We start from the raw sequence: 13,408 nt of genomic DNA on the forward strand, positions 1-13,408 counted from the left end.
AGTAGCCCCACGGGACTGTCGCACACTCTGAATGAAAACAGTCAAGACATGCTGCAAGTGTATGACACATGTCAGATTTTGCAGAGTTAATTTGGAAAAATAATGTGAAATTATCCCTATGATTTTTATATTGGTTAAATTTAGATGATGGTATTTTAGATATGTTGGGATAAATGGAATACATTAATAAAATCAATTTTATTAATGTATTAATTAATTTATTAACCAATTTATTTGCTTATTTCTTTTTAGTAATGTAGCTTCCTCATGTAATTAATTATGTTTCTGCTGATCTGTGCCAGCTGACAAGAGTCCAGATCTCATGAACTGCCTGTGAATTGTTCATCCCGCATCTGTCTGAAGACCTTTAGTAACAAGGAACTTGCAACTGCTCAGCAAACTCTTCTGCTTGAGACAGCACAATCCTTGGAAGATTTTCACTAGTTAGAGTTTTAACTTTGGCCTTGAAGAATATTTTAATCCTCTTGCCCAAGATAGACATCTTGGAAAAGATGGAGACTGGTTAGTCCTCACTACACTGCAATCTTTTCATGGCCAGGTTAAGCAGCTCCTCCTTCCACACTCAGGATTAACCGAGAGAAATATTTTGTAGCCAGGAATTGGGCTCCAGGAATTTTTTTTTTAGCATTTTTCTTTCCTTGAGAAACTTTTCCTTTAAATGCTTAATATACTGCGTTTGTTGGACAATTCATTTCTATGGAGGGGGATGTTGCTGCTTTTAATAGCAGACCCTCCTGAAGCACTTACTATGGGCCATACTCCTTTCTAAACACACATATTTTAACTCAGGGAATCACCACAACTGATGGGGCAGGAAATATCATTGTCCTCAGTTTATAGACCCGGAAACTAAAGCACAAAGTTATAAATCACTTGCCCAAGGTCACAGAGCTAGCAAGTGGCAGAGGCAGGGCATAGGGCTTAGGGTCTTTGCTTGTGTTTGATAATCACTACTACTTAATGCTTCTTAGGATTTAGCATTTTCTGTTATCAGATACTCTCTCCCTAGAGAGCTTCCTACCCCTGGTCCCAGCAGGTAGGGAATAGGACCCCTGCACACACTGCACTCAGTGCTAGTAGATTGGTGGAAACAAAGGCAGATGAGGCACCAAAAAAATCAAAATTGAAATCCCTTGTCTATCATCTCAAACTAGAAGGGAATGAAAATTCTCCCAGGCACTCTCATTCTGAAGCTTCCACAGGCCGAGTCTAGAGAAATAGAAAGCCTCATCAATTGTCTTTGGAAATCTGAAAAACTCTGAATCCATCCCTAATGTAATCATTCATCTTCAGACAAAGAGTAATCATTAAAAACCCAAATAAATCCACTTATCAGACAGTTTGAGCAATTTAGAATACAAATAAGAATAAGCTTTCTGGCCATAAAAACTATGAATGATTAAAATGATTCACAGGGGGAAAAATGAGTAGGAGTTGTGTGGAATCTGCTTTGGGGTGCTCCTTGATCCTCTCCCGGGACCTGGGATAGGGGAAGCCTCTCCCTCCCTCTCCCTCTCAGCCAGACACTCCCAAGATATTTGTTGGGAGTTAGATGGAAAGAACCGTAGGCGGAAAATAAAAAGGAGCACACCCCAGAACAGGAAATCCTTGCACGAATAAAACAGAGGAACACCTGCAGAAGAGAGGGATCGCCGGATGAGGGAGGGATCCAGGGCCAGACAGCACCAGACACCCGCCAAGCAGCCCCCTGCCCCAGCTCCCGGCATGCCTGGCGGCCAGGTGGGGGCCACAGGTTTCCGCAGAACCCTGGTGTTGCCGGGTGCGTGCGTGCCTCCTCTCACAGGTATTGACAGGACCCAGGTGTTCATATTAACCCCGGATGGAGGCTGTGCCACAGGCCCCTGGTCGCAAAGTCCCCACCTCAGCGCAGACTCACCCAATAGCTGCACAGCAACGGGAATGACAGAGAAAAAAACCAGGAGCAGGAACAGGCTCATGGCCCAGAGATGATCCTGTCTCCCACCGGTGGAGGAAACAAAACAGCCAGGGCCCTGTTTGTCCCTTGGCCTGGTCCAGGTCCTCAGAGGTGCCCAGCTGAAAAGGAGTGCAGAGGAAGCTCTCCCTTTTAAAGGGCTCCTGAATTTAGGAAAAACCTCCAATAAGGAGATATCCTGTCACATGAGGGTGGTTAGAAAAACAGGAATTCAAAGTTACAACTTTGCTTGGTAAGCTAACTTCTGAGAAGAGCAGGCAGGGGGAAGGGGAGGAAGGCACACGTGTAGGAGAGGGGTGACCACGGGGGAGGAGGGAGGCCATGGCGAGAAGTGAGCAGCCGGGCCTGGCCTGGAGGGGGAGAAGTGAAACCCTAGGGACCCGGCCTCCCGCCGAGGGGCTGCCGGGCCTCCTGCAGGCCATCACCTAGGCCTCCAGGCAAGCCCCACTCCAGAGACAGACATGGCAGGCACTGAAGGGGATGCGTTCATGGTGGAAACAGGAACAGAAGGTTTGAAACTGACCCTCTCCTTCTCTGTATCCCGTGCTTTTTCTTTCTTCTTTTATTTTTCCTTCTTGGAAAGCTTCAAGAGACAGAGTTCATGTAGAACTTTCTCCGCTAACCAGAAGAAAAGTGAAAAAGAAGCGAGATCTAAGATGGAACCTCAGGGAGGCCAAAAGGGAGAAGGTTCTAGAAGTCTTTTTTCTAGAAAGCTGGAGACAACAGTGGCAAAGGATTTGCAAGAAAGCTGCACTGCCAACCTTCAGTCTTCTTGGTTTTCTTCCATTTGGAAGGATCCTCTTGCTGGAGGAAAATCTGGTCTTTGGGTCTAAAGATATCTATCGGTTTTCATGATAAATGAAATTCTTTCTTAAAATAAAAAGGTTAATAGATCTTTCATGAAACTCTACTAACCCCCACACACACTCCGAATGTTTGTTTTGTTATTTTGTTTAGGAGTAAAACAAGAATGAAGAACGTTTGAAACATAGTAATGATTAAATAGCCCACCCAGAACTGGAGTGTGCAAAATGTTTGTAATTCAAAAGGAAGCTACAGAAAACATCGTATTGTAAAAAATTTTAAATGGTTTATCTGCAAGCTTCACTGTCTTTGTGATACAATTATAAACTTTACTTCCCAATAAAAATTGTGATACAGTGTCTTTCAATTTTTTAGCATTCTAGATTTAAGATTATTCTGGACAGGAAAAGATGGTAAAAATGTATGTCTTGACTGACAAAAAAAAAAAAAAAATGCCTGCAAAATAGGACAGATGAAATGACAATGTATCATTCTCACTGTTTCACTGATTTGGGGATTAAAAACATTTTAAATACATCATTTGTGACTATTACATATAAATAAATCATATACCCTTCAAAGATGTTTGCCTAATTTGGATTCATGTTGATTTCAGAAGGAAAGAAAATTTAAGTGAATTATCTCTACACTTACATTCAGTTTTTTAAAAAATTAAACAAGTGTGTAATTTGTGTCATTAAAAATCAGAATCAGTAATAAAATTGTTGACTCTGAAGCAAAATGGAGTCACACAAAAATATTTGCCCATGACCTTGACCTTATTGAAACAATTTTATCATATTACAAGAGATGATCAGATCAAGGCAGAAAGAAAGAAAGAAAGAAAGAAAGAAAGAAAGAAAGAAAGAAAGAAAGAAAGAAAGAAAGAAAGAAAGAAAGAAAGAAAGAAAGAAAGAAAGAAAGACTCTTAAAGGAATAGTATCTTAGATGACGGTAGAGTAGGAAATTCCAGGAATCAGTCCTTCTACCTAAATAACCACAGACCTGGCAGGAACTCTCTGAAGGACTCTTGTAATTCTAGAGCCTTATCTCAAAAATTTGGAGCATCCAAGGGAGAAAGTGATAAAGAGGTTGGTGAGTGCCTGTGAATTTTAACTTTTCACTTGCTGCTACCACCCTCCACTCCCCATTCCTCATTCCTTAGGCATCTGTGTATTGAACACATCAAAAAGGAAATTAAGGCCTGGCGCAGTGGCACATGCCTGTAATCCCAGCTCCTTGGGAGGCTGAGGCAGGAAGATCACAAGTTCAAAGCCAGCCTCAGCAATTTAGCAAGGCCCTAAGCAACTCAGTGAGACCCCGTCTCTAAATAAATACAAAAAGGAAAAAGGGCTGGGGATGTGGCTCAGTGGTTAAGTACCCCTGGGTTCAATCCCCAGTACCAAAAAAAAAAAAAAAAAAAAAAAAAAATTCCATTAATTCCATTTACCATAACATCTAAAAGAATGAAAATACTTAGGAATAGATTTAACTAAGGAGGCAAAAAAAAAGTTATAAACTGAAAACTATAGAGTGTTGCTAGAAGATCTAAATAAATGGAAAGATATACCAGTCATGGAATAGAAGATTTAATGCTGTTAAGAGAACAACATTTCTTAAAGAAATCTATACATTTATTCAATTCTTATTAAAATCCAGTGCTGCGTTTTGTTTTGTTTTGTTTTTGCAGAAATACAAAAGCCCATCTGAAAATTCATATGTAATCTTAAGGGACTCCACATAAGCAACATAATCTTGAAAATAAATGTTTCATATTTTTGATTTTGAAACTGAACTACAAAACCACAATACAATAACCTGACCAGTGTAATAGCATCATAAGAACACCACACATAGGCCAGGGGAACAGAATAGAGGTTCTAGAAATAAATCCTAACAGATGTGGTCAATTGATTCAATAAAGAAAGAGCAGTGGAACAATTTTGTTCTCTTATATGTGGATGTCCATTTCCCTCAGTGAAAACACATTCAAAATAACAAAGTTGGATTCCCCATATACAAAAATTACACTGAAATAGATCAAAAACCTAAACTTCAGAACTAGGACTGTAAAACTCTCAGAGGAAAATGTTAGAAAAAAAAAAGAATCATCATGACATTTCAATTTGACCACAATGTTTCCTGATTATGATACCAAAAGCATAGGCAACGAGAAAAATATAAAGTTGGACTTCATCAAAATTGAAAACACTTTTGCTTCAAAGGACACGATAAGGAGAATATAAAGACAACCCACAGAATAGGGGAAAATATTTGTAAATCTTATCTGATAAAGGATTAAATTCAGAATATCTAAAGAACAACAACTCAGTAGTCACAATACCACAACCAATTGAAAAATGTGCAGTGGATGCAAACAGTTCTCCAGAGAAGGTATGCAAAAAGGCCAATAAACACATGTAAGGATGTTCTGATCATTGGCTATTAGGGAAATGCAAATCAAAACTTGAAGATGCCATTTCACATCTGAAAAGATGGATATTATCAAACAAATCCAAAATAACAAGTACTGGTGGAAGATGGGGAGAAAATTGGGGCTTTGGGTATAGGGAATATTAAAATAGTATAGCCACTGTAGAAAACAGGCAGTTCCTTTAAAAGTCAAATATCAAATTAGCATATGATCTAGTAATTCCAGTTCTAGGTGTATACTCCAAAGAACTGAAAAGAGATATTTTATACCAATATTCACAGAAATATTATAGGCAAAAGGTAGAAGCAACTCAGATGTGTAACAGGAAATGAATGTGTAAACAAAATATGCTATATGCATATGATAGAATATTATACAGTCAGAAGAAGGATTTCTGATACATGCAATAATATGCATAACCGTTAAACATTATTGGAATAAGCCAGATACAAAAGGACAAATATCATGTGATTCCACTTATCTGAGGTATATAGTATAGGAAAATTTATAGAGACAGAAAGAAACAAGCTTATCAGGGGCTGGGGGTGGGAGTGCAGCATTACTGTCTAATGGGTACAGGGATTCTGTTTCAGATGATGATAATTCCTTGAAATAATGACAATAAAACTACATTGTGAATGTACGTAAAGTCACTGAATTATACCATTAATAATGGTTACAATGGTAAATCTTATATATGTTTTACCACGATTTTTAAAAATCCAACCCTTGCCTCTTCCTCATTCCCTTCTACTGTTTTGGTTCTGATTCTTGGTTAGCTGTGAATGATGGTTGTTTTTGCTAGTCATTCCTTCAAGCCAAAATAAAGGAAATTCTCATTACTTATTGGAAAGACAATTGCTAAACTATCTCATTTCCTCCCAAACTTTCTCAAGCATCAGTCACCTCATACCCATTCAGTTCCATAGAAGATGAACTTAGTTCTGCTTTGTTTGGAAATAGTGCCAAGAAAATGAGCTCAACACATTCTGTGGTAACCTGTCGGGCATACTTTGCAGATATCGAAGGTTCAGTTCCAGACCACAGAAAAGGTGAATATCAGGAAAAAGCAAGTCCCACAAAATGTTTTATTTCCCAGTGCACATAAAAGTTACATTGACAATCTACTGTATTAAATGTGCAATAATATTCTGTCTACGATATGTGCATATCGTAATTTTTAAAAGTCGTACCACTGAACGGGCATGGTGGTGCATGCCTATAATTCGGGCTACGTGGGAGGCTGAGTCAGGAGGATCACAACTTCAAGGCCAGTCTTGGCAACTCTTGTCTCAAAATTTAAAAAAGAAGGACTGGGATGTTGCTCAGTGGTGAAGTGCTTTCCTAGGATGCCTGTGGCCCCAGTATCTGGTACTGCAAAAGATAAAAGTAAAAAATAAAAAGCTTTATTGCTAAAAAATGCTGACCTTCCTGTGAGCCTTCAGCGATTTGCATGGAAGGTCTTGCCTTAATGTGATGGCTGCTGACTGGTCAGGGTGGTGGATGCTAAAGACTGGGATGGCTGTCGGAATTTGAAAAATGTCAGCCTGGATGTTTGCCTGGTGGGTCAATCCGTCCTTGCATAAAGAGCACATCCTTTGAAAATAGTGACAATAGACTTCCTCAGTGCAGGGTTGTCCCAACCTCCAAGTTATAAAAAACTTAATATCTTTGAAGCATAATAAAGAGAAGGGTAATAAAAGTGTATTATTTGCCACAGACAAAACTGGCAATCCAGTCAAAGCTTTTTTGTTTGTTAGTTTGTTTTATGGGTAAATTATGGGTATCTTTTATGGGTAAATTTGCTTAAGTGGTATCAAGGTAAATTTCTACTCAGGCAGAAGAAAAGAGAAGATACAATGATATAGTTGAGTATGGATCTTTAAACTCCAGCCTGCTGGACAACCACTGAGCTACATCCCCAGCCCCTTTATAAACTTTTATTTTGAGAGGGTCTCACCAAGTTGCCCTGGCAGACCTTGAACTTTGATCCTCCGGCCTCAACTTTCTGAGTAGTTGGGATTCCAGGTGTGCCTGTATTTTTATTTTTTTCTTCTTCCATATATTCCAGTTATTACCTAAAGAAAGCAAGATAGCAACAATATTCACGGTTTAATAAGGAATGATTATAACAATCAAGTTTCTTCGTGTTGGATCATTTATCTAAAATGGCTTTAATCTGAATCATCTTCGGAGAGAATATTTAGGTTTACTGTAATCTACAACATCTGTGTCCAGATTACTTGAAGGACCCGTGAGTTTTACAGCTCTATAACCAATGCTTTACTTTGTTTTGTCTGGCATGGCACACGTTTATTATCTTATTTAATTTTACAAAGTTATTAAATTGGAAGGTTACTTGACCCATTTAAAATTTGGAAGAAAATTAAAAAGATAAAAAAAATGTATTTATAAACTGAAAGTGACCTATGCTTTACAAATGGAAACCAAGACACAAAAATACTAGACTTGTTCTTCAGAACCACACCAAATATTTACTGTTATCTATGGTTTTCAACAATCTGGAATGCAAATTTTGTGTTTATGCCCTCCTATATTCTAGAATATCTATTGTAAGTCTTTAAAAAGATTTAAAAAAAAGATTTTATAGAAAGATAAATTTTCATTAATATTCCAATTTCAGTGTAAGGAACATATTGAGTATTTTAATAGACATTCTAGAAAAATAATATTTCTATATGTGTAAATGTCAATTTTCACAGCAAGTGTCACTATAGTAAATATTATCCTCAAATTCATATAAAATAAATTGATACATTTAAGACTAAGCTACTTTTTAAAGTAACATTGCCCATTTTATTAAGACTTTTTTGTAATTGCTAATTCATAAAAACTACACCTTGTCAATAACAGGTCCTCAGGTTTGTTGAATGAATGAGTTAATGAAATGTTTAAAAAATGATCTTCAGAATAAATATGGTAATATACATAAAGGTTCTTGTAAATAGCTGTTAACAAATTTTTACTGTTACTAAAACTATTAACCACAGGTACTCTGGTTTTCATTTCCCAGGGATGTATAGGTTGTGCACAGCTCAACTTGAAGGGGTGCTTTCCCCTGGGCTATGGTAGTCCAATCACAGATGGCAGTCTTAATAAATTCAGAGGAGAGTGTTTTAGTCAGCTTTTTCATTGCTGCGACCAAAAGACCTGACAACAACAATTTTAGAGGAGGGAAAGTTTATTTGCGTGTTCACAGTTCCAGAGAAGGCCCATTCCATTTCTAGGGCTTGAGGTGAGGCTGAACCTCAAGCATGGCAGAAGAGTGTGGTGGAGGGAAGCAGCTCACATGGTGATCAGGAAGCAGAGAGAGACTCCATTTGCCAGATACAAAATATATACATAAAGGCACGCCACCAAAATCCACCTCTTCCCGCCACACCCTGCCCACCTTCAGTTACCACTCAGTTAATCCCATCAGGGGGAATGATTCACTGAGTTCAGGCTCTTGTTACCCAGTTCTTTCTCCTCTCGACTTCTTGCATCGTCTCACACATGAGCTTTTAGGGGACACCTCACACCCAAACCATAACAGGGAGTATGATTTCGAGTTCAAGAGTTAATGTCTTTTTGTACAGACTTGAAATGCTTCTAACACAGATCGATTTAGTTCTTAAAGTTTCTCTGTGTACGGATGGACAGGTCTCTCTCACCTCCTGATGGTACATTTGGACTAGACTACTAAAAACCCCAGAGGGTGGATGATCGTCAGACAGCCAAGAAGCTGAAAATTAAGTAAAAGTGTCCTCCCATAATGAAACAAATATCACAACAAAAGATTTACTTAACCATACAAATTTAATTAACAGATAAAAAAAAGTTCATAAAATAAAATGGCTCCAGCAGTGGATATTACATGTATTTTCTTTTGTTATTTACTATATTCTCTAATGGCCTATGTACTTAGTTTCGGGCATTAAGCTTCTAAGTGATATATCGCCACTTTTAAAAGTTTAACTCAATGCGTATTTGAAGTTAAACTTTTAAAAGTGCCCAGCATAAAGCAGGCATTTGACAACCTCTCTCCTTTCTCTTTCCTTTCCTATGATCTATTGCAATTTTCACTCAGTAAAAAGGGACCCTTATGTAAAAAAAAAAAAAGACTGTGACTTTCACACATTGTAATTTCCAACATTGGCTTTTAGAAAAAGATACTAAAAAATCTATTAAAGAATGTTCATAAAAAATTATTACAGCATGCAATATATCTGATCATAGAAAAAAATTCAAGTGTATCTTTCAACAACTAGCTTTATATGAATATTTAATGAGGACATAATCATCAGTTGGGCTCTAAATTTCACTTGGGATAAAATGGCATAGAGTCTATTATAGATATAGTTATTTCTTTCCAGGAATACTTTTAAATAACAGAAAAGTAAACTTTTTATCATGTACAAAATGTATATGGGTCTTAATACCAACGACCATAGAAGCTACAAGAATCACAATAACAATTTTAATAACATAACGCTGAAACACACAATGTAGAGTTATCACTATTTCATTAGCATGATTTATTGTAATGTTTACTTAAATACCATAGACTCAAAGTCAATTAGATACACAATACTTTTCTTCCTGCACATAATCTTTTGTACATGCCTTCATTACTTACACAAAGTGTTGCCACTTCCAAAATATCAGGCACATTCAAACACTAGATACAAAATGCATTCTAAACTCAAGTAATACATTTGGGTTTAATCTGAGCACAGTTTATGATTTTCAATACAAAGATAAATGCATGCTTATGTAAAATAGTTTTACATTAAAGAATGTTATAAATAATTCACTTGGTAATGTAGACTTTTCTTAATTTAAAAAAATTACCAGGCTGGGGAGATAGCTCAGTTGGTAGAGTGCTCGCCTCACAAGCACAAGACCCTTGCCCCAAATCATAAAGCTAGCAGGCAAGTTTTTGACATCTGTGAGTTAGACCTTCTCTGACAGTGTGAGAAAACCCATAAAACCTGGCAAAATGAGCCTGGGGGGCATTTGGTGGAAAGTAGGTAGCACAAGGTCACTTATCTATTCTCATACTACCTGTTACCATGTTCTTGAAGAAACTGACTAGGAAATCATTGCTCAGAAGACACCAGTTGCTCACAAGTCTCCTTATCAAATGGTGAGCCCCAGCTGCAGACAGCAGAGTATCCCAACGTAGTGAAGGCAAATAACATGATTATGTACATGATTATTTTAAGGCATCAAGATGTTCATGACATAGCACCACAGATTACTGATGGACGTTGATTTCTCCATATTAACACTCATGCTAGTTACTGCAGCACTAGCAAAACAACGAAGGCTTAAACACAGTCAAATATCAAGTAAATGGCTTTCCATGAAACCTATATATATGTGTGTGTGTGTGTGTGTGTGTGTATAATTCTGTTTGAAGGAAATTCTGAAACTATAATTTTCAGATTTAAAGAAAGTGGAATCTATAAGTATTCAGTAATTTCAAGCATATTTCCTAAAAATTAATTTTAATTAATTAATTCATGCACTTTTTCACATCAAAGGTATACCTCATTATTGAGCTAACTTACAGGGAAAACATGTTTCTATTTTTAAGAAGTCTTTATTAAAGAGTGCTTTAAGAAAAAATGCAGTATATATAACTAAAATGAACTACTAACATTTTCTGGAGATCCATTGTAGCTAACTTATATGAGTAGAACTGCTTAGATTTAGCACCATTTTTATACATAAAATTGATATGGTATAGTTATTAAAAATGTTTTTTCTCTACAATCTATTCTTCATTCTTTACACAGTATAAACACATATGGCCCAGAAAAAAATCATTACGAATGTGCATATATGCATAATGAAGTCTGAGTGCCTTTCCCTTTCTTTTTAAAATGGAGACGTTTCAAAGGTAGAGAAACCCCTGAGTTTGGTTAGGTAGTTGAAGTACACGTAAGAGAGCGTCACTAGTACATTTTTACATAGTCCCAGTATGGGTGTGATAGTCCCCAGAGCAATAATTAAACTAAGTCGCACAAAAACAAAGGGCAAATCCTGCAGTAGGATGCCCAGGGAATTCAGAAGAGGGTTCTTGGGAGTGGATACTATTCGAAGAAGAGAGATGAAACTGAATATGTAGACGGGGTACAGCCAGCCTGACTTGTACACAGCTGGGTGACCGGCCACACGCAGCATTTCCACCGTGTCTGACCACAGCAGAAAGCTCCACAGGAATATCTCCGCCCGGACGTCTCTGCGGGACATTGTTCTCAGGATTCCAGAGTCAAAGGAGGGCTCCTGGGGCCCCACTACCATCACAGGAACCTGCCTTTGAGTGGCGGCTCCCGGTGATCGCGACCACTGGGTGGACTTGGCTGCCTGAGCGCTGTCTTCACTTTGACTCACTTGCTCCGCCACGGTTTTTATTTGTTGCAAAGAGGTTATGTGGATATGCCCATCTCCATGACCTGCAATAAATGGATTTATTTACATTTCAGTTTAAATTTTTAATATAAATTTTATTAAAATTTAAAATCCCAAATTTGCCGGGTCTTGCACGTATATAATCCCAGTGAGTTTAAGCCTGAGGCAGAAGGATCACAAGTTCAAGGCCCTCTCAGTAATTTGGCGAGACCTTGTTCTACCCCCAGTACCCAAACAATAACAAAAATAATCTAAAATTCAAGTTAAAATATGATTGTTAGTGATTTCCTTATTTGAAACCTATTTTTTTCACACAGAATATAAAAATGGGTTGGTGTGCTGAAAAAATACAAAGGTGGAGAAGGTTCTTGGTGTCTTAGTGTCTTCCTGGATATGAATCCTAAGTCATTTTTACCGTTTTATTGTAACAGCCATTATTGGTTGCTGAGCTAAGCACTTCTACCTACTATCTCACTTAATCCTCAGGACAAAGTAAGAGTATCTCATTTTACAAAAATGGAAACTGAGGCCCAGAAGTTTAAACCCATACACAGTTAGTATGCACAGAATTGGAATTCATACCCAAATTTGTTTGACTTTGACAAACTTTTAATTTTACAGCTGCTATTACCAGTCTAGAGGCAAGCTGTCATCTACTCATTACAAAATATATGAGTATCAAAAAAAACAAGTTAATTTAAACGTTCACCAGTTCAACTTTGCCATTTTGTAAGATAAAACAGCCTAATGAGAGTCTGTACACCCCTATCCTCTACACAAGGAGTTTGGTACTAAGAGGGAATCTGTTTAACCACTACAGAATCAGAATAAAGAGTGAGAAACTGAATTCAAGATTTTTAAGTTGTTCTTTCCCAGAGGTTTTTGAAGTGGTCAGTAGTATTGGTAAGTTTAAAGCATCTATCCATGGTCATGAGTCTGTACACACCAGCTATCTGAATGAGGAGGGCATCTGACTTTCCATTTGTGTGTGTGTGTGTGTGTGTGTGTGTGTGTGTGTGTGTGTTTTCCTCACTGTGTATACATAGGATGTCGAGGTTGGAGATTGTGAAGGGACCCTCAAATCCCAAGACCTGCACCTGATGTTGATGGCATTGTTTTCATTGTCGCTCCTGTCTGTGACACTGGGGACTAAACCCAGGGTCTTATGAATGCGAGGCAAGTGCTCTACCACTGAACTACCTCTCCAGTCCAGTGGCATTGATTCTATACATGAAAGGTATAACATATTCTGTTTCAAACACTTATCTCCTTAAACACCATTTTCGTTGCTAAGAATTTGCCAGGCCTTCATAAAGTTTACGCAGTGAACATACTCAGCTGCCAAGTTATGTGATAAGACAGAATTTAAAGGGAGTCAGTAGATAGAATTGCTCTGAAAGTCAAAGAGACAAAATCGATAAAAATTGGTTGAACTGCATTGAGCTAAAAACAAAAACATTTTTAAATAAATTATGATTAATGAGTAATAAAATGCTTGGTTACTCCATGAGTGTGTTTTAAAGGACACAATAAACCTTGATTGTTTCTCATACAACTAATTATTTTTAAATGTTTAGGCTCAAATTGAGTATTTTTATAAACAAAAAGATTATCTAAATTCTTAATGAAACATTAGTTCTGGTGTGAATTATTTATAAGTAAATGCTAGGATCCATGATTCTTAGAAACCTCTCTACAAACCTCAAAAGTCACAGTGGCTTCAGTGGGTATCATCTTAAACAATATTCAGGTGAGAGGTAAAGTGATATAGAACA

General features: G+C 37.5%; 2 protein-coding genes across 3 annotated transcripts in view; both read right to left on the minus strand.

Moving 5' to 3' along the window:
- The window catches only part of MRC1 (mannose receptor C-type 1), a 118,839-nt gene extending 116,679 nt beyond the window's left edge, over positions 1-2,160 (minus strand). For both annotated transcript variants that reach the window (XM_079108167.1, XM_079108166.1), the window contains exon 1: positions 1,919-2,160. In XM_079108167.1, coding sequence (XP_078964293.1) covers positions 1,919-1,979 — 61 coding nt within the window. In that variant the 5' untranslated portion in view covers positions 1,980-2,160. The remainder of the gene's footprint in view (positions 1-1,918) is intronic.
- Positions 2,161-10,623: 8,463 nt separating this feature from the next.
- Positions 10,624-13,408, minus strand: part of TMEM236 (transmembrane protein 236) — a 72,113-nt gene continuing 69,328 nt past the window's right edge. The window contains exon 4 of the mRNA XM_079108219.1: positions 10,624-11,677. Coding sequence (XP_078964345.1) covers positions 11,100-11,677 — 578 coding nt within the window. The 3' untranslated portion in view covers positions 10,624-11,099. The remainder of the gene's footprint in view (positions 11,678-13,408) is intronic.

Source organism: Sciurus vulgaris (genome assembly GCF_902686455.1).
Source record: "Sciurus vulgaris genome assembly, chromosome: 12".
Lineage (NCBI taxonomy): Eukaryota > Metazoa > Chordata > Mammalia > Rodentia > Sciuridae > Sciurus > Sciurus vulgaris.